The 21,095-nt window shown below is 58.5% G+C and overlaps 1 protein-coding gene across 1 annotated transcript; it reads left to right on the top strand.

Moving 5' to 3' along the window:
- Positions 1-1,771: 1,771 nt before the first annotated feature.
- Positions 1,772-19,953, top strand: CSK (C-terminal Src kinase). Its single transcript, XM_042988387.1, has 13 exons — positions 1,772-1,886; positions 14,849-14,928; positions 15,269-15,382; positions 15,505-15,617; positions 15,987-16,206; positions 17,067-17,160; positions 17,347-17,412; positions 17,496-17,595; positions 17,697-17,787; positions 18,248-18,321; positions 18,417-18,612; positions 18,725-18,811; positions 19,075-19,953. Exons 2-13 carry the CDS (start codon positions 14,914-14,916, stop codon positions 19,255-19,257), a joined length of 1,353 nt encoding a protein of 450 aa, XP_042844321.1. The 5' UTR covers positions 1,772-1,886; positions 14,849-14,913; the 3' UTR covers positions 19,258-19,953.
- Positions 19,954-21,095: the final 1,142 nt, after the last annotated feature.

Here is a 21,095-nt window from a genome sequence, read left to right as displayed (position 1 = left end):
CAGCCACACTGTCTCTCCAGCCCACTCTTCGACGGGCCCGTTACTGTCCCTCCCATTTCGTAGGTCTGGGTGGACTAGCCTTTGTCAGTATACCTCATTTCCCCCACCAGACAGTGCCCCTCCTCTCTGCCCACCCAGCCCCGTCCCTAAGAAGTGCCTTGATGCCTCCTACCTACACCCGAGTCTCTGGTCTCTCCTCCATCAATAACCTCCCCCCACACCACCGCCACACACACACACACACACACACACACACGTCTGCTCCTGCAGCTGAGAGCAGACCACTTCCCTGCTCCTCATTAACCATGATATGTAACAGTGATACTTAACTGAGGGCTGATCAGGTGCCAGCCGCTGCATACTAAGCACCTTAGATGAATTAACTCATTTCCTCACCACAGAACCTTAAGAAATTGGTGCTATTATTTTCCCCATTTGGTAACCATAGGACAGAGTTTAAATAGCTTTCCCAAGGTCACAAAGCTACTGACGACTTCCTCATTGCCTCCAGGCTGAAAACAAAGCGCAAGAAAGTCCCACAAAGTTCTTTGGATCTCTCTCGTCCCTGCACCTTGCAGGGACCCCGTCTCCCACCACTCTCCTGAGCCCACACTGCAATTTGCAGCCATACTGAGCTATTTTCAGTTCCCAGAGCCGTCAAGGCTCTCACCATTCTCTGCCTTTGTTCATGCAGTTCTCCTGCCTGGGGTCCCAGTTCTATGAAGTCTTCCCATTAGCCCTCTCCTCTTTTCTGCTTTCTGTGGACCTTGTACACCACGTCTCCACGTTTATCAGTTGTTTCTTTGCACTTGTGTGTTGGCCTGTCAGTTATCCCACGGAGAACTCCCTGACAGTAACCAAGTGGCCCTACTCGTAGACTTCAGAGCCCGTCACGCTGTCAGAGCCAGGAAATGTTTTTGAATGAATGCTTACTGCTGCGAAGGAGGCCCGCTCTCCACAAAGAGATCCGAGGAGAGAGGCCCAGGTCAGGCCTCAATTGCTGCTACATCGGGGGAGTCTGCGCCCAGAGAAAGCTCGGAGCAGGCTCCACGGCGGCCGGGTCAGCCCTCTGGGAGGGACCTTGGGGAGACTTCAGCGCTGACCGGCAGGTGGGGGCAGGGCGTGGGCGCGGACACACCCCCCACAGTGCCCCCGGCGCCCGGCAGGGGGCGCCGCTCCTCCGGCCCACGCCCCGCCGCGCGCCGGGCAGGCCCCCTCGCGCAGGCGCGCTGCCGCGGGCGGAGGATCCGGGCCGCGCTTCCTCTCGCCAGGCCTGCGAGCTTCCTCCCAGCGGAGCCCCGGGCAAACGGAGCTTGGCCGCCGCCGCAGACACCGCCGCCGTCCTCCCGCTCCCGCCCCACCCCGCACCCTGCCCGGGGGGCCTGCCGGGGTGGGGTCCGAGCGGGGCGACCGCCCGGCCGCGCCGCCGTCGGGGCCGTCCCCCGGCCAGCCGTCCCTCCCGCCCCAGCCAGCCTGTGGCCGCCAGAGCCTCCGGGGCGTGGAGCTCGGGGAGCCCCCGCGGCCCCCGATCCAGCGTCCGGGGCAGCCCCCCGGCAGCCGGCGCGACGTTCCAAACTCGAACCTCGGTGGCGGCGTTCGGAAGCGGAACTCTGCCGGGGCCGCGCCGGCTACATTGTTTCCTCCCCCCGACTCCCTCCCGCCCCCCTTCCCCCGCCTTTCTTCCCTCCCCGACCCGGGCCGCGCGGCCATCCCCCTGCCTCTGTCTGGCCGTCCCTCCTCCCCCTCTTTTCGCACCAATACCTCTTTGTACCGCACCCCCCGGGGACCCCTGCGCCCCTCCCCTCCCCCCTGGCCGCATGGACCGTCCCGCAGGCCGCTGATGCTGCCCGCAGCGAGGTGGCCCGGACCGCAGTGCCCCGAGAGAGGTGAGTGTCTGGAGGGCCTGGAGGAGGTGGGCGTCCAAGTGCTTCTCGAGGGGATGAGGGTGGAGGTCGCGCGTCCCGCTTCTGTTGCTTCCGTTGCAGCTGCGGTCACGTCCACTCCCATCCCCCACCTCCCTTACCCCCTCCTTCCCGGGTTCGAATTCTCCCGGGAGTCGATGTCAGCCCGACTGGGAGGGGAGCTCACCAGGGAGGTACTGCCCTGTGAGCCCCACAGACTTGTCTCAGGCCACTCCCGAGTCTGTCCCGTCCTTTCCCCGCCGTGTTGGGGCTGGCTGGAGCCTGGAAGGAGGGGCAGCATGGGCCAGGGCCCTGGAGAGTGGGCACTTTGCCATTCCCTGCCCAGGCCCTCCCTGCAGGTTCCCTCGCCTGCCTTATCCTGCACCTTCCCTCATCCCCCCACTGAGAGGAGCCGGCTGGCTCTACGAAGTCCAGGGCCCAGCCACCTCCCTGGAGCCTGCCAGAGGTTGAGCCTGTCTGCCTCCCAGAAGACAAGGCCTAAGCCAAGGGACCTGTGACCCTTGGGTGGGGAGACTGGGCAGGGCCTCTGTGTGGGTGGACGTGACACTGGGCATCAGGACCATGCGCCCACCTCCTGGCAGCCTAGTCAACTCATTCTCCCAGGCTTCTCAGGGCCCAGGCCAGGTGTCAGGAAGAGGCGTGTCCAGCCACCAGATCCTTGGAGCTTAACTGGGGGTTCACCTCCCCTCCCATTTTGTGGACCAGGGTACTGAAGCTCAAAGGGGGAAGTTGCTACCTTAGGCCTCTAGCAGGGCCGGGCTGTCTGTCCGTTCATCCTCTGCTCTACAGAGCTAGACTCCTGTGGATGGAGGGAAACCAGGCAGGGACCTTCACCCACCAAGGACCCAGGCCCCCAGCCTGACCCAAGGGACCTTGTGGGGTGAACACGTGCTTCCCTGCAGAGGGCTTCCGGCCCCAGCTCTGCTTGGGTCTGGGCTCAGGCAGCATCAGCACTGCCCATGGGATTTCCCCTTGGTGCCTGAGGCTGGGTCCCACTGACAGGATGTGGTGGGAGAGGGGCACCTTGTCTGGTGTGGCCCTGGCGCTAAGTTGAAACAACCTGGTAGTCAGTCCTGACCCAAGCCTCCCACACATTTGGTCTAGCTGGCACAGAAGCAGCCAAGTTCAGAACATGAATGGGATCCAGATGGGGAAGGTGAGAGCCCTGTTTCCACAGCCTTGGCATAGGAGCATTGTCAGAGTGGGGACACCCAGGGGGCCTGTTCTAGCCCCCCACACTTTGGTGATTCCAGTGTCTTTTCTTGGAGGGGCCCCAGCAGGAACAGGGCAAAGGCAGCAGGAGGAAGGTTGGGAGTGTGGCAGGATCCTCTTGCTCCCTGGAGGGATAGGAGGTTCCTTGGAGGATGCTGAGCTGTGTCTGGGCCCCCTTGGGGCCGCTGGTGGTTTCGTCCTGTTCAGGACTCTGCTCTTGATGTAGGGTTTTTTAACGGTTGCCCCAACATGCTTGGTGGAAGGGACCCAGATGTGGTGGGCCTGAGAGACTCCTGTCACCCAGCCCCCACCCAGCCCTAACTTCCTTTGCAGCCTGAGGGCCTGGGGCTTGAGGCCTGACTGTTGGGCACTTTGTACCAACCGTGAGCTGTATGGGTGCAGCCCCAGGGTCCCAAGGCCTTTGTAGAAAAGGGTTCTGGCTTCAGGCTAGCACATGTGCAGAGATGTGTTTTTTATCTGGTGAGCCTAGTGCCTTCCTCCCTCTCAGAAGTGGCTGCTCTTTTCTCTGTGTTGGGTCAGGGGCAAGGAAGGACCAGATGATAGTCTCCGGGGCCACTGCCGAGGGCACCAGGCCCCAAGAGGTTGAGCTACCATTGAGCAGCCCAGAGTACAGGCAGGGGGTGAGGCCCAGGATACACAGTGTGATCCAGCCACCCAAACAAGCTGCCAGCTGGCCTGATTGGGCAGAACGGCCTGTGTCCAGTTCTGGGCCCTACCTTTTGAGGCATTTGAAAGCCTTGACACATAGTCCCCAAAGAAAGAGGTGTTCTGTCTGGGAAAGAGAAGGTAGGGAGAGACCCTGAGGTGCCTGAGGGGCTGTTCCATATCAGAAAGGCCATCTCACGGTAGAAGATGTTCCAGACATCAGGGCCAGAGCTGGGGGCCAGATGGGTCCTAGGGAACCAAGTCCGATCTCATGGGAAAACTACGTACGGATTACTTTCTTAATGCATAAAGTAACAAAGCAGCACTATAGGAGACTTAGAAAACAAAACAGAAATCACAATTTCTTCACCAGCAGTGACCGTTTGCATTTTAGAGTTCCCTGCCTGTCTCTTCCTGATTCCCCCCCCCCCCCACTTCATCTCTGTTGTCATTTGAGTATGCGCGCCATGACACCTTTTTTCGCTTCATTCTGTGTTTCTGGGCATTTTCTCAGTCTGTGTAACTTCACCTCTAAGAAGCTACACCGCATTCCAAGTAGCTCCGCTGCAGCAGCGTCACCCAAACCCTCGTACTAAGCGCGCGCACTGTTGTTCCCATCTGTCGCTGGTATAGCTGTTGTTACTACAGGCCCCCAAAGCAGCCTGGGGTATTGGAAAGAGTGGGTAGCTTGGCACCCATCCGATGTTCCCCGCCCAGCTGCGCCATTTAGGCCAGCACGGAGGGGCCTTGGACAGGTCACCCTCTGAGATGGGGTTCTTTTATGTACACAAAAGGATGGCTTTACCTGGGCCAGACGGGAATCTGAGGAGAGTGTGAACGAACTAACCGAAGTACTTAGAACGTACCTGGTGCAGCCCCGGGCCCCCAATAAGCACTTTGTAAGGGAAGGTTAGCGTTCACAGGGGACCCAAGTGCAGGCTGCCTTAACGTGTGGGGAAGACACCTGGGCCAGAGTTGGCTGGTGGGTCCACCCAGCAGGGCGAGGCTTTGCTCATGGAACCCTTCTGAAACTCTCTGTTCCTGAGGTACTGGGCTATGGTTGGGCATGGACCTGACCCTGGGAAGATGGGCTGCTGGTTGGTTTCTGGGGCCTGACCCTCCCCATCCCCTCTTTGCCAGCACCAGAGCTGACCGGACAAGGTCTATCCTCTGAGAACCCGGCCGCTGCCTGCCCCTGGTTTCGGCTGCTTCCTAGGCCACCCCTGAATTCCCCCAGTGGAGACAGAGGCCTACTTTCCCTGGGAAAACCAAAACTTGGGCAAGGAGCCCAGGCATCCTGAGCCCCAACCCAGGGACAGCATGCCAGCCTCGTCTCCCTACCCTTTCCCAGTGGTGGGGGGAAGGGAAGAAAACTGGAGGTGGGGGTGGGGCAGGGATTCCAGTCTCCCAGATGGGAGTTGGAAGGGAACATAGATGGTCCACAAATCACTGGGAAAGTTTCGTGCATTAGTGGCCTCCTCTTCGGCAGGTGTTCCGGGTCTGACCTGAGCACACCCTCTGCTTCCGCTTGTTCTGCTTCTGTGGAGACCAGAGTAACTGGGAATACCCTCCTGGGGCCACCCCATGGGCAGTAGGAGGAAATCAGTCTCAACCTGGCACTCCTGGGCCTAAGAGACCATAGCCCCAGATGACCCTAAGGCAGCCCGATACTCACGGGAGGCCTTCCCCCAGGTGAGCCATTCAATACAGAGATCCCCAGGCACATGACCTCAGATTCTAGCCACTAGACTTTTGCCTGTGGAATGTCTCCCTCCACCCCGGTCTTGGCTCAGGGGAAGTGGGCATTACAACTGCCCTCCTGTCCCACAGTTTGGGCTGGGATGAGGTCACAGGGTGGGGTCCCCTCCAAGATGCTGGCCTGGCTGGGGCAAACCCTTTGGGTGTTTCTCATTCCCCCCCTGCCTTGGTTGGGGACAGGATGGGTGGAGGAGCAGGCTGCCCCCCATGCCAGGCAGGGAGCACTGCCTCCCTTCCTCCTCTCCTGTGGGTCCCTTCATTCGAGGGCTGGAAATAGAATCCGCTAAGTAATGATTAAAGTCAAATTCAGACCTAAAAATAAAGAGCTGGTGAAGGAAGAGCTAGTGTGCTCCCTGTGTGGCTGAGGGGAGAAGTGAGCAGGGCGAGGCTAGCTTCAGAGGCCAAGCCCCTGCTTCCCAGGAGAGGCCAGAGCCCACTGGGGTGTCAGGAGTCCTCCACCAACCGGGGGGCGTCTGTCTTATCGGCATGATGCAGCCTGCACCAATCAGGCAGGCTGGCAGGACCAGGGAGAGAATCTCATTTTTCCTGTGGGGAGACTGAGGCCCCGAAGGGGAAATGTTTTGTCCAGCCACTGTCCCGGAACGCCCCTTGGCAGCCCCCCAGGGACCTGAGGGCCCCACACAGCCTAGCTTGCCCTTTCTGCCTGCTCAGTTTCTCTTCCTGGTTTTGAGGTACTGTGATGAGAGGAGCTTCTCATCACACACTAGCTGTGTACGCCTCAGCGGGGCTGGGCCTCCAACCGCAGCTTCCCTCCGTCCCCCTGCTCCCCCCCACACCCGCCCCTTCCGTGTGATCTGGGCCCAGAGCTACAGGAACAAGCAGAAGAGAGGCGCCCCCCTGCCTGTGCTGCTCTCTGCACAGTTGGAAGCCTTGTGGGCGGGTGAGAACCTGGGTGTCATCTGACGCCTGCCCACCCTGGCTGTTGCTTCTCAGCCCTGTCCAGCCCCACACCTGGTCTTTACCCAGGCCCTGTCATCCTGTGCTGTCCACGCTGCAGGGAGACTGGAGGGCAGAATGAAGAAAACCCTGAGAGCCCCCCTGCTGGCCAGTAGAGACGCAGAGAGGAGTCAGGGGAGGCCTGTGGTTCCACTTCCTGGCAGGGCTGGTGGGAGCTCGGAAGCTGGGGAGCTGCGTAGGCTGCAGCAGCCAGGAGGGCTTCCTAGAAGGGAAAGGCCATGAAAATCAAGAAGTGTTTGAGTTCCTCGCTTGGAGCTTCTGCCTTCCCTAGAGTTGTTGGCTTCTCTAGTTGCTGTGTGGCTATGGACAGACTGTTGGCCTCTCTGTGCGATGCAGGATATGGCAGACGAGCAAGGATTGGGCACCCATGTAACTTCTGCTTCCCAGAGCAGGAGGGCCAAGCTCTAGGCAGACCTGCCTTCAGCCTCCCGCTCTCACCTAGCTGCCCTTTTTCCGAGTGTCATCCGTCCTACCCAAGGAAAGGCTGGAGGTTTCTCTCTTGACCGAGTTCAGACAGATCTTAGTTCAAATCCCTGCTCTACCCCTTGAAAGGTGGGTGTCCTGTCAGCCTGGTTCCTCCTCTATCAAACAGAGATCAACAGTAAAACTTCACGGGGGTTTTTGAGGATTAAGTAAGTAACACAGGGTTGGGTCAGTGGGCTTTCATCCCATACTTTCATTTTTACAGCCCATCCTGCTAGGGGAGGAGGTTCCTCCCTCAGGTGGGTAGCAAGACCGGAAGTCCTTCGCGTTGGGCCCCCATAGCTTTACCTTCTGAGCTCTGTGTTCTGTGGGTCCCAGTTCTGAGATGGAGAGACCAAGAATCTGGGGGCCAAAGTTGTTAGTTCATGGGCCTCTGGCCCTCAGTCCCCCCACCTGTAATGTGCATAGGAGGCTTCAAGGTAGGGGCCAACACTCATCATTTTTTTTTTATCGTTTTTATTTATTTTTTGGGGAGGGGGGAGTCAGAGACAGAGTGCTAGTTGGGGAGGGGCAGAGAGAGAGGGATACACAGAATCTGAAACAGGCTCCAGGCTCTGAGCTGTCAGCACAGAGCCCAACGCGGGACTCAAACCCACGAACCGTGAGATCATGAACTGAGCCAAAGTCGGACGCTTAACCGACTGAGCCACCCAGGGGCCCCTAACACTCATCATTGTTAAGTGTCTGTTGGAGGTCAGTGCTGAGAGGCTATACGTAAATGTAGGCAAATGGACACGCAAAGGCTATAGCCTGTGCTGGGGGCAGGAGAACAGAGGCCTGTGTTAGGGCCCTGGGGAAGCCCCAAGTCCCTGCTGCCCAGTGCATGTAGGTAATTAGGCTCCTGAGCGGTAATTAGAAACCTTTCTGGGCCAGGAGTGTCAGCCTCAGGCCGCAGTGGTGCCTGGGGGAGGAGGCTCCCCATTAGCCTTCTGTGACTCCAGCCCCCACCTCTCCCAAACCACTAGATGGGATTTCCAGTCCCACAAGCCACTGGAGGCAGGAAAAAGCCAGTGAGTTGCTATAATTTAGTTTTAAACATTTGTCAGCCGTTAAACTCACCCCTACCCTTGGGGCAGGGGTGCTGAAGGCTGAGGGAGGCCCGTGGCTGGCAGAGGGAGGGTCAGGCAGCACACTCTGGAGCCGAAGTGGGGCCATCCTTTCAGCCCTTTCCTGACCCCCAGGAGGTTTAGGCATCTCCAAGGGTCTTGTGCCCAATTCTACAGTGCCTGACCCTGAGACATGTGCAGTGGGTATGCCGAGGGCTCTGGACTGCCTGCCTGGGTCAGTGGGAGCCCTCCAGCCCCACAGCCTGGTGTGTGGCAGGGGGGTGGGAGGGGGAGAGCATCACAGTGCCTGCAGCCCAAGTGTCCTTTGCAGAACTAGAGGTGGGGCTGATTTTACTGCTGCCAAACCAGCCTGACTGCTGGCAGTGCCCCACCCTCCTCAGGTGCACTGCTCTTTCAGAGGGGCGTGCCCACATCGGAAATTCAGTTTTACTTATTATCTGTCCTGTGACTGATCAGAACTTCCGGGCTGGTTCAGAGCCTGTGTGGACCCCCACCCTGAGCCTTTTTCTGCCTTAATTAACTCCCTCCGTATCCCAGTTTTGGAAGCTTAATTCTGGTCTGGTCTAGCACACCCCCCTCCCAGTTGCTTTCACTGAAATCCTCCCACTTCCCCCCCTTCTTTCTGGAAGCCTTCCCGGGTTGCCCCTGTCTCTCCTGTCTGTTGGGTCACTGAGCATACCTGGCCGTGATCATCTGGTAGCCAAGAGGAGAGAAGCAGGACTGCATTTTGGTGGGGGCCCTGGGCCGGGCGCAGAAGAGAGACAGATGAGTGGAGTTCTCAGAGCCCCCTGGCGTCTCATGGGCCCTTTCCTCCTCCTGTCCATCCTGGCCCACCAAGCAAGGGGCTGATTGCACAAGGAGGCTCCTGAAACACTGGCTCAAAGAATGAGAAGGCATAGTGAACATGCCTGTTGCTCTGGCGGCCACCCCTGCCCCCCCAGACACTCCAGCTGGGTCCTGTGGCAGGACTGAAGTCTCTGGGGGCCGCAGGGTCCCTTGTGCACTTCCCTTTTCGGTGGGTATTTTTAGATGGGTGTAAACAGTTACTGAAGGCTCCCACGCCCCATTAGGCAGTGGAGTTTTGGTGAGGGGGGCAGGGTAAGGAGCCCCTTGACCTGCCCCGGCCTTGGACACATGATAGACTGTGAGGGCTACAGCTGCCCCCAAGGCAGGGAAAGGGCAACTGGGGAGTTTCTGGGCTCCCAGTTCTCCTTTCTTCTCCCCTCCCCACCAGCCTGGGCGACCAAGAAAGGCCTGCCTGAGGCTGCAGCCGCTGACCTCAGTGCTTGGGCATAATGCCCGGCCTGTTCCCGGGACCCCGGCACAAGGACTGCTGGGAGCAGGGTTTGGGGCAGGAAGTCAGAGTGAAACGCTGACTTCACAGAGTTCCAAGCCCCCTGTCCCCTAGTCCTCTGTGGGTGTGGTGACAGCTGCTGTCCCTTTGGGGTTAAATATAGTCCTGTCAGTTATGGGACCTCGGTGTGATGCAGCCGGCCTTGCTTCCTCCTTTCCTTTGTTGGTTCATTCATTCATTCAGCACTCATTCACTGAGCTGCCACTCTGGGCTCAGCCCTTGCTGGGGACATGAGTCAGCTCCCGGCCTTCCCCCTGCAGAGCTCCCAGGCCAGGATCAGTGAGTTTCTCACTGGAGCGCAGGGATGTGTGAGAGGCTGCAGAGGCCTGGAGCAGCCAGCACAGCCGGGGAACTAAGGAATGCTCCTGGCAGGGGTGGTTTTCAAAAAGTGATTTATTTTCAATCTTCCTTTTAGGGGGAAGTTAGTAATAGATACATGTGGTTTAAAAAAAAAAAAATCAAGAAGGACAAAATAGCAAATACACCGTAAAAGTAATTTTCCCTTAAACTTGACTCCCCCCTTCCTACCCCAGAGGCAACCGCTGTTGCCTGTTTTCTCTTTCAAAGATAATCTGTGCATGTCTGAGTTACAGAATGACTTGTGTGTCCCCTTAAAAAACACAACTTTTAACATAACATGGAAGATGGGTGTCCTGCCCCTTGCCTTTTGTCACAGCCTTTAAACGTGGAGTGTTCCAAACCTACTAAAAAGCTGAAGTAGGGGCCCCAGGCCAGCTCAGTCAGTAGAGCACGCGACCCTTGATCCCGGGATTGCGAGTTCGAGCCCCACGTTGGGGGTAGGGATGACTTAACAAAAACACAATAATAATAAAAGAAAAGGCTGAAATAATAGTATAACGAATACCCGTGTATCCTTTACCCAGATTCACCAAGTCTTAACATTTTGCTGTGCTCGTTACCTCTTTTGTATACCTACACATGTGCGTATATGTGGTTTTTTGCCAGTTTGAGCATTAGCGTGAGCATCATATCTTTCATTTCTAAGTACTTGAGCGTGCACCTCTTACATAATCACAGCACCATGATCACACTTAAGAAAATTAACATTAAAATTCCATAATATTACCTAACATTTCCATTTTCCTAACTGTCCTCAAATGATTTTTATAGCTACTATTTTTTCCCTCTGAGCCAGAATCCAGTTCAGGATCATTCATTGAATCTTGTTGTCCTGTTCCTTTCTCCTTTTTTTCCAGCTTTACTGAGGTGTAACTGACTTAAGATGTTGCATAAGTTTAAGGTGTGCAGTGTGGTGATTTGGTGTACCTGTATTGCTAACCAGTTAACCACAGTAAGGTTAGTTAACACCTCCTTCACCTCACATGAATACCGTTTTGTCGTTTTGTCCCATTTCTTTAGTGTTCTGTTTAATCTAGAACATTCCCCAGCCTCTGTTTGTTTGTTTTGTCTTTTACGACATTTACTTCAAGAGTCCAAGCCAGTTGCTGGGGCTGTGCCTGACTGCACCTTCCTGACGTGAGTCGTGTTAGCCGGCTCTGCCAGAATACCGCCCAGGGACCCTGTGCCCTCCTCCATTCGTCGAAGCAGGGGGCGCTCCGCTCTGTGTTGTTCCTCTCACTATGGGTGATGCTTATTAATTCGATCGCCTGGTTAACAAGGTGTCTGTCAGACCTACCTGTTGTGCAGGTGCTTTTTCTTTTGATTAATCTGCAGAGTGGTCTTTGGAAGCCGTGTCACTGTCTCGTTCCCCCCAGCAGCTTTTCCTTCAGCGACTTGAACTGGGGGGTGCTCTGTGTCAGCACCTGAAACTCTGTTTGGGCCCTGTCACCACTGGAATTTTCGTTACGTTTTAGGGATATTGGGCCATTTATTACTTGATCCCTTACTGATGAACATGAAAGGTTGTCTCCCAGTCTCTTGCTACCACAAATGGTCCCACAGGGATTTTTAGGCACACGTGAAACAGAAGCGATTCCTCAACTGCATCCCGGAGGTTGAGAGGAGGTTCCTTGGGCAAAGAAGAGAGAGGGAGTAGAGAGGGAGCAATAGGCAGGGAGGTGGAAACAGCAGGTGGGACACAGGTCTGGCGGAGGTGCTGGAGAGCCAGCAAGTCCCAGAAAAGCCAGGTGACTCCCCCAAGGTCACACACAGCAAACTGGTGGCAGAGCCAGGACCAGGACTCAGAGCCTCTGACTCCACAAAGTAGCTTGAAAGCAGGTTCACATAACCCAGAAAGGACCCCTGTGTGCCCGGCCCAGGCCAGACTAGAAGCCTAGGTTCCTTATAGTTCCTCCAGCCCTTCTGGCTCTTAGTCTCTAACCTGGAGGAGGATGGCCCCTGGACCCTCGGGGCCTTAAGGAGAGAGATTACTGAGCCACCCTGGGCTTGTGACTTCACCAGAGAGGAGCTGTCAGAGAGAGCCCACGGCTTGCAGTGGGCTCCCGGCAGCTCCAGTCCTCAGAGCAGCCCCAGGTGTTGCAGGGTTATCACTACCCCAGTGCATGGATGGAAAAACTGGTCCCAAAGTCATTGCCAGTAGAAAAGGGGAGAGGAGTCAGTTCCTCCCCCTGCTTTCCGGATCTGTGGTTGTCATAGCCCAGCCCCTCAAGGAAGCCCCGACCCCCGCCCCCAACCACTCTAGGTGGGCTCGTCCCCACTCTGGGCACCGCTTGCTTCTCTCCTGCCCTGCATTGTCCTTTTTCTAGGCCAATGTGGCCCCAGGGCATGGTGCTCCCGGAGCATGATGCTCCCAGGGCATGGTGCAGGGGCTCGGGCATCTGACACCTGAGCAGAGCAGGATGCTTACTGGAGGTATAAACCTCAGGCAAGGCCACCTTGCCTCTTGACCTCGCTCAGGGTCCTCGTAGGTAAAATGAGGGTAAGAATAGCGTCAGTTGTTAGAGGATTTGATGAGCCAAGGGCAGGGCCTGGCACAGAATAAGTGCTCAGAAAACAGGGCCTGTTATTATTTTTATTATTATCATCAAGTCAGTGGGGAGGCGGCAGCAGCAGCTGCAGGCCGGGAAGGGAGTGTTTGCAAACTGACAGCAGGGAGGGTGACTAACGGTGCCACAGTCTCCACACCCTCTGTGGTGGCGTAGTGGTGGCGAGTTTGGAGGGGGGGTGGGGTGGGGAGAGGAGGCATGGGGATGTGGAAAGCTAGCAGAGCCCGTGTTCAGAAGTCCTGAAGGTCGAGGACCCAGCCAACCCCAGTGGAACCCTGTCGCCTATAACTAGCTGTGTGACTTCACACAAGGTGTTCAACCTTGTGAGCCTCAGTTTCCGCTTTTATAGAACGGGGGTAAGACAAGCTCACAGCTCACCACCGCCTGTGGAGCCCAGCGGGTGGTTCCTGACCCCAGCCCAGTCACCTGAACATGTTTGATGGTGGGGGGAGGTGTCTAGGCTCAGCCTTGGTGGGCCCCTGTCTCCCTGTGCTGACAGCAGAGGTTGACGGGCTGGCGTCCGGGGACAAGAAGCACTGTGTACCCTGGGAGGAAGGGAAGCCGTTTTGTCTGGAGGAGAGGGAGGGGGTTTATGGCAAGCCCTGTGCCAGACCCTCCCAGTCCAGGGCTCTCCTTCTCTCCCTCCACAGCCTGCTTGCAGGGGAGGCCTTTCAGGGCGAGGGATCTGAGGCTCAGAAGGGTTGAGTCATTCTTCTGAGTTGCACACTCCACAGAGCCAGGTCTGCCTGACTTGAAGCAGGAGTGAGGCCTGGGAGTGGTGGTGGCACTCCCTGGCTTCTGCTCTCCTCAGCCGCGCGCTTCTCGGCTGAGGTTCCCAGAAGCAAACCCCGGTTCCTCACATTGTCATTTGAAGCTCCTGCCACCCTGCAGGGTTTATGCCAGGCGGGCCCACCTCCAAACCGTCCCCTGATAGCAGACTGGTAGGGTGCTCCGATGGTCAGGGTCTGCTTCCCACCCTCCCTCCCCACGAGCTTGCAGCCAGGCCAGTTCCTCACGGCTGTCTCTGTCTGCCTGGACACCCTTGCTCAGCTGTCACACCAAGGAGTGGCGCCTTCTCCGGCCAGCCTTCTTGCCGTCTAAGCCCTCCGCTCTTTAGGGCTCGGCTCTGGGGCTCCAAGAAACCTGCCTACACCCTGCAGGCCTTGCCTCACACCCCAACCCCCCTAAGATGTGTGCATGCTGGCGTCTCTTCCCACTGCTTGGCCTGGGGAAGGTGGTATTAACAGCCGGCCCTAGACCTGGTCCATCCTGTCAAATGAGCCTGGGAACAGAGCTCATGGAGTTCTTCTTCTAACACACTGTACCCACGGAGAAGTCACTGGCCCTGTCTACACCTCAGTTGCCTCAGTTTCCCCATCTGTAAAAAGAGAACAGGAGCCCTAGCCTGTCTACTTCCTGAGACAGGTACACAAGGGCTCTGGGCTTTGGGAAAATGCCAACAGTCCAGGGAGCTCGGAGCAGGGGCCGCAAAGTATGTGCGGGACGGATTGGCTTACTGCCCTTGGGGTATGCATTGGCTGGGGTAGCTTTTTTGGAGGGGCTCGACTTTATTGAAGTAAACCTACACACCAAAAAGTGCGCCAATCATAAGGGTGCCACAGAGCGAACCCCCCTCCCCCACTTCCAGTCACGCCGCCCCCTCCCGAGGGCACTCGCCATGGTGCACCGTGGATGTGGCATATGCATTGTGAACGGGGTCACACGGTCTGTCCTCTTCAGTCTGGTGTCTCGGTTACTACTACTCGGGAGTTTGTCCTTGTGCTCTTGAACATCCACGTCCACTGCTATGCGGCGCCCCACTCGTGACCGTGCCACAGTTTACCCATCTGACTCTTGATGGGCATCTGGGCAGTTCCCAGCGTGAGGTTGGTTACAGTCATGCTGCGTGAGCGCTCTCGTGCCCATCTCAGAGGACACCAGCCCTGTTTTCTCTTGTGGGTGCACCTAGATGTGGGGCGCCTTGGGGTGTACATTTGGCTGTAGACATACTGCCCGGGCACGTTTTTATAGGCAGAGGAACTATGAGGCCCACAGAGAACAAGTGACTTTCCCAGGTTGCACTGCACCTTCCCCAGGTTCACACAGCTGCCCTGGGCTCCCTTCCCCCACCGACCACATAAGTCACATCCAGGCCTGGGGCTCGTGGGGTGGGTGGCACTGGTGCTGCTCACCTCTGAGCTTCCTTTGCCTGTGTTGGCCATTCAGTTGGGCTGTGAGGCCCCTGTGGGCTTAGGGTCGGTGACCCCTCTGTCCCTGAGGATCCTCCGCCTTTGTGCTCCTGCTTCGTCCCTATCCAGTGCGCTCAGCCTGCTGAGACTGGAGAGGATGGCCCTGGCCCAGCTTCCGGCTCTGGAGGCCTTTGGTACCTGTTCACATTGCTCCAGGGAAGGAGTGGGAGCTCCGTGAGTCGGGGAGACCGGCTCCTCACACCCCTCCTCAATCTTCCCTTTCTCCCTGCAGCTCTCATGGTACCAAGTGACAGGTTGGCCTTCCTGTGACACGGGGACGCCAGATCTTCTGAGAAGATGTCAGCAATACAGGTACCATGGGGGCAGGGGTCTAGGGCAGTTGAGGGGTGCTGAGCAGAAGAGAGAGAATGAGGGCCCACATAGACCTGCTCCCCTTTTCCCAACCCTGGCTTTCAACAAGGGAAGATTCTAGGGTGCGCTGTTAGACCCAGGACCCTGAAGATGGGAGTACAGATCTGGGAGAGATGGGGGAATCTCAGCTGGAAGGCCCCCCGAGTTCTCATGGGGAGGAGCACCTCACTCAGGCTCACAGAAGCCAACCAGGAGGCTGTGACTTCAAGAGTGGGTGGGCAAGTGGGTGGAGGTGGACCCCGGGCTGCATCCACCCGCCCACCTGCCGCCTGCCCCGCAGGCCGCCTGGCCGTCCGGTACAGAATGTATTGCCAAGTACAACTTCCACGGCACTGCCGAGCAGGACCTTCCCTTCTGCAAAGGAGACGTGCTCACCATTGTGGCCGTCACCAAGGTAATGAGGGACCTCACGTGCCCACGCCTACCCCCTCCCACCTCCAGGTGTTCCTGCTGGGTCCGGGCTCCCCTGCAGGGTACGGTGGGCCTGAGAGTGTGTCTGGGCTTCCATCTCCCCAGGACCCAAACTGGTACAAAGCCAAGAACAAGGTGGGCCGTGAGGGCATCATCCCAGCCAACTATGTCCAGAAGCGGGAGGGTGTGAAGGCAGGCACCAAGCTCAGCCTCATGCCGTGAGTACTGCTGAGGAGCAGTTGGGGTCTCCCAGTCTGGGGAGGAAGGAGGACAAGAAGGCCTGGTTCCCCTAGAAGACTCACGAAAACAGAGGCAAGAGTAGGGGGGGAATGTGTGAAGGCTTCTCAAGATGAGGGGAAGGGTGTGGGTACTGGACCTCAAAGGCGGGGGGCAGGCCCGGGAGGAGGACTAAAGGAAGAAGGGTGGGAGGCAGGAGATAAGGGCCTCCGATACCTGACTGAGCCGGTGGGGGCCGTGGTGCGGTGCCAGCCAGAGCCGGGGGCCTTCAGAAAGTGGAGCCCGGCAGACGCGTGGGGCAGGGGTCAGTACCCTTGAGCCACCACGAGCCCTGGCCTGGCCTCCTGCAGCTGGTTCCATGGCAAGATCACACGGGAGCAGGCAGAGCGGCTGCTGTGCCCGCCGGAGACAGGTCTGTTCCTGGTGCGGGAGAGCACCAACTACCCCGGGGACTACACGCTGTGCGTGAGCTGTGACGGCAAGGTGGAGCACTACCGCATCATGTACCACGCCAGCAAGCTCAGCATTGACGAGGAGGTGTACTTCGAGAACCTCATGCAGCTGGTGGAGGTGAGCCAGGGCACCCGGCACAGCACCACCGCTTCTGGCCACGTGGCCTCGGCACGTGCAGCCTCTGAGAGCCTGTGTTTCCTCACGCCTTGAGGAAGCACCTGCTACGATGCCACCACAGGGAGAGTGGCACTGTCCCCACTTCACAGGCCGGGAAACAAAGGGTCAGAGCAGTTAAGGGACCTGCTTTGGGTCACATGGTTATAAATTAGAGGTGCCAGGGCTAGAATCTGAGTCTGTCTAATCCCAGAACTCGGCCTCTTTCCAGGCAGTCCGAACTACATGCCCAAGTATGTGTATGTAAGCATGTCCTCATGAGCTGCACCTTGATGGCTAGGGTCCGCCAGGCTCCTACACCTACATGGATGTGCCCACGTGTCCCTGCAACTCCCAAGGCCCACTCTGCTAGCCCTGTTCAGGCCACAGCTCGCTTCTGGTAGCCCCAGAAGTCTCCCAGATGTCTCCTGCGTGCACTCTCAGCTCCCTTCCCCCTGCTAGACTGGCTTAGGCCTGTGGCTGGGAGGGTCCTGGCCACATCTGGCTAGAGGCTAGTGTATATATGGACTGAGCCAGGGCTTACCTTCTGCCTCGGGATGCTCGTGAGGCCCGGAGTGGTAGCAGCAGCCCGCTATCTGTCCAGCACCTGGATGTGAGGTGGCATGGGAAATGGGTCACGGATCTGAGTCTGGGCCACCCTCATCCCTTCCCCTGTGGGAAATGAGGAGCCCTCCCAGCGCAAAGCCCCTCCGGGCTGGGTGGGATCGGCCTCCGCCGCCCTCTGGTGGTCAGATCCGGGCAGTGCATGTGAGCTGTTGGCGCTGGGTGGGCTGGCCCTCGAGTGCCTGTCCTGCCCTCCACAGCACTACACCTCAGACGCAGATGGACTCTGTACTCGTCTCATCAAGCCAAAAGTCATGGAGGGCACGGTGGCGGCCCAGGATGAGTTCTTCCGCAGTGAGTGCCATCCCTGCCCCCAGTCCTCGCTGGCCTGCCTGCCTTCTCCCACTCGGGCTCCCTGGCACTGCCCCCATCCCAGAGGCTCTGGATACCTCCAGGGCACTCCACACACATAGTCCCGCCTGTGTCTGCCGTGGGCCCTGCCCTGGCTTCACCTCTCACTGACACCCTTCCCCCCACCAGGCGGCTGGGCACTGAACATGAAGGACCTGAAGCTGCTCCAGACCATCGGGAAGGGGGAGTTTGGAGGTGAGCGGGAGGGGGTGGCAGCCCTGGGAGGGCCAAGGGCCCGTGGAGAGTCTGGGGGACAAGCTCCAACCTTCCTCCCCCAGATGTGATGCTCGGTGATTACCGAGGGAACAAAGTCGCTGTCAAGTGCATTAAAAACGACGCCACCGCCCAGGCCTTCCTGGCTGAAGCCTCGGTCATGACGTGAGTCGGGGCCGAGGGTGGGTGTGGAGGTCACCTCCCCGGGATGGGGAAGAGATGGGGAGGCTTGGCTGGCAGGCTCTGAGCACGCCATCCTGCCCTAGGCAACTTCGGCATAGCAACCTGGTACAGCTCCTGGGCGTGATCGTGGAAGAGAAGGGCGGGCTCTACATCGTCACTGAGTATATGGCCAAGGTGTGCACCTGCCCCGAGATCCCATCCCCACTCCAGAGCTGAACACTTGGGCTTTCCAACTGCCCCAAGCCCCTCACCACGCCCTCTGGTCCCTGCTCCCCCAGGCCCCTCTCCACAGCTGAGCTCTGAAGTCACCAGGCAGGGCTCAGCTTTTGTCCTGACTCATCATTTATTCCCTATGACCTTGGACAAGTTGTGTCACCTCTCCAAGCCTCAATTTCCTCATCTGTGAAGTGGAGATTGTAACACAGTTTACCTTAGAGATTTATGCATGAAAACTGCTGAGCGCAGTGTCCAGCTTATAGAATCTGATATTCAGAAGTGATACCCCAACCCCTCCTTGCTCCTTCCCTCCCCTCGTATATCCCTCAAGTGCTTACTCAGCCCCAGCCCACAATGCCAGAGGGCTGGAGGGCAAGTCTGACCTGTGGGGCCGGTTGGTCTGTCTGTCCCGCCCCAGGGAAGCCTAGTGGACTATCTGCGGTCGAGAGGTCGGTCGGTGCTGGGCGGAGACTGTCTCCTCAAGTTCTCACTGTGAGTGAAGCAGCACCCTTTGGGGGGGCGGGGGGCGGACCCCGTGCTGCTGTGGGACCCCTGTCTGAGGGGACATGTGGCTGGCTCTGTCCCAGAGATGTCTGTGAGGCCATGGAATACCTGGAGGGCAACAACTTCGTGCACCGGGATCTGGCTGCCCGCAACGTGCTGGTGTCTGAGGACAACGTGGCCAAGGTCAGCGACTTCGGCCTCACCAAGGAGGCCTCCAGCACCCAGGACACGGGCAAGCTACCAGTCAAGTGGACAGCCCCAGAGGCCCTGAGAGAGAAGGTGAAGCGGGCCTCTCCCCAGAGCCTGAGGAGCGGTGGACGGGGGTCCTGGGTCACCCCTTCCCCCCACAGCCTCCCAGGGTCTGACACTGCTTCTCCCATCTACGTGGCAGAAATTCTCCACCAAGTCTGACGTGTGGAGCTTCGGAATCCTTCTCTGGGAAATCTACTCCTTTGGGCGAGTGCCTTACCCAAGAATTGTGAGTTGGGCGCTGGGGCCAGGGCATGGCTGGGGCTGAGGGTGAGGCTTGGAGCAAGGGAGGGGGTGGCAGGGGAGGGGGCCCTTTCCGGGCCCTGCCTCCCATTCTGAGGCCTAGAAGCCACAGGCCTGCCCTTGGGACCTTCCAGGTGACCTCCTGGGCCAGGCTCTGAGGCCCAGGTCTGAAGGGGATCCCCGAAGCTGAGTAGGGGTCCTCTTGGGGGTGAGGCCCCGTGTGGACTTATACCACCCACCCGCCCACAGCCCCTGAAGGACGTCGTCCCTCGGGTGGAGAAGGGCTACAAGATGGACGCCCCGGACGGCTGCCCGCCCGCGGTCTACGAGGTCATGAAGAGCTGCTGGCACCTGGACGCCGCCACGCGGCCCTCCTTCCTGCAGCTCCGGGAGCAGCTCGAGCACATCAAAACCCATGAGCTGCACCTGTGACCGCCAGCCGCCGCCCAGGTCTCGGGCCTGCGGGGACTGAACCTGGATAGATTGTGGACCCGGTGCCCCCACTTGCCGGGCCCGAGCCTGAACTGAGCCCAGCGGGCCGGCGGGCCTCTCTCCTCTGACCCAGCCTGCGCCCCCTCTGGCCTCCCAGAGACCCCGCCTGGGCCTGGCACCTTTTCTCATGGACCCACTTGTGGGGCTCAGGAGCCCCACTGAAGGGGCCAAGAAGGGAGGGGGCTGAGGAGCGTGAGGCAGACGCCCCCCGTACCGCGGTCAGGCTCCCCCTGGCCTCCCATCTCTCGCCTTCTTAGAGTTTTATCCCTTTCCTTTTTTGAGATTTTTTTCCTGCGTGTTTATTTTTTATTATTTTTCAAGATAAGGAGAAAGAAAGTACCCAGCAAATGGGCATTTTACAAGAAGTACGAATCTTATTTTTCCTGTCCTGCCCACGAGGGTTGGGGAGACCAGGCCCCTCTCTGGGGACCCATCGCCCCAGCCTTGTTCCCCATTCCGTGTGCCGTGTCCCGTGTCGCCTCGGTCGCCCGTGTTTGCGCTTGACCATGTTGCACTGTTTGCATGCGCCCGAGGCAGACGTCTGTCAGGGGCTTGGAGTTCGTTCATGTGCCGCTGCCGCCCACCCACCTGCCTTGTGAGATGGAATCGTAATAAACCACTCCATGAGGACTCCGCTGCCCGGCCTCGGCGCTTCCTCCGCCGAGCCTGCCCGTCCCGCCCGGCCCCCTGTCCCCGTGCCATCTTGTCCATCCCCCTGTCTCTGTGAGCGGGGCTGTGCTTGCCCTGGGAGTGGAGGGGGGTGGGGAGCACGGCCGGGAGATGTAGCCGCCGCTTTGTGTCAGCTGCACGAGCGAGTGTCCTGTGTCTGCCGTGGGGGAGCTGTCGCCACCCGCCCTCCCCCACCGTCCTGCTGGGACCCGGTCCACAGGGTAAGGTCTGAGGGTCCCAGCCGCCTCGGCTGCCACGTCGTTCAAGCACAAGGAGGGCGGAAGCCGAGCCTGACTGGATGGAAGTGGGGTCCCCCTGGTAGGAGGCAACATACATGTCTCCTGCATCAAATGTCTCCTGACCCTGGAGAGTGAGGGAGGGGGAGGCTCTGAGCTGCCGGTGGTTCTCACGACTCGCCTACGATGTAATAGCGCTGCCCTGTCCCCTCACGTGTGCCCAGCCCCGTGCCTGAGGATACAGAAGTTGGGGGGGGGGGCTTCCCCACCCCACCTGGGGGACCACAGATGGAGAACGAGCACCAGCCACCGTATTTCCTCCCCTTACTCAGGTTCCCCGGGTGCTGTGGTCAGTGCGGAAGCTATAATGGTTGGGGGAGGCTCATTTCATTCCCTGAGACTGGCAGCTGAGGCTCTGACCCTGTCTCAGCCCTGTCCCAGCCAGCAGGACCTGAAATCCAGGGAGTTCTGACTTTGTAGTGTGCCTCGTGTCTGCTCCTCAGCCCCCTGCAGCCCAGCTGCCAGTGTCTGCCCCCACCCCTGCCCTCCAGCCCAGAGCAGGAGCCTCCTCACCTCCCCCAGTCCGTCCCTTCTGCACACTGCGAGGCTCGTTTTTCTAAGACCAGACCATTCGTTCAGTGACATTTGAGTACCTGCTTTGTGCCAGGACTGGGATGCAGCAATGAGCAAAATAGACCTGGTGGAGTTTCCAGTTGGGAAGACAATCACTCAGACAACTACAAACTGATAGCGTGCTATGGAAAAAGACATGTATAATGTGGGGGTCAGATCTTGTCTGTAGGTCAGGAAGGGCTTCCCGGAAGGGGCAGCACGTAAGCTGAGATCAGAAGGATGATCGGGAGGTGGGGGGTA

This window comes from Panthera tigris, chromosome B3, assembly GCF_018350195.1.
Source record: "Panthera tigris isolate Pti1 chromosome B3, P.tigris_Pti1_mat1.1, whole genome shotgun sequence".
NCBI lineage: Eukaryota > Metazoa > Chordata > Mammalia > Carnivora > Felidae > Panthera > Panthera tigris.
Note: the sequence above shows the minus strand (reverse complement) of the source record. Positions and strands in the feature narration are given on the sequence as shown.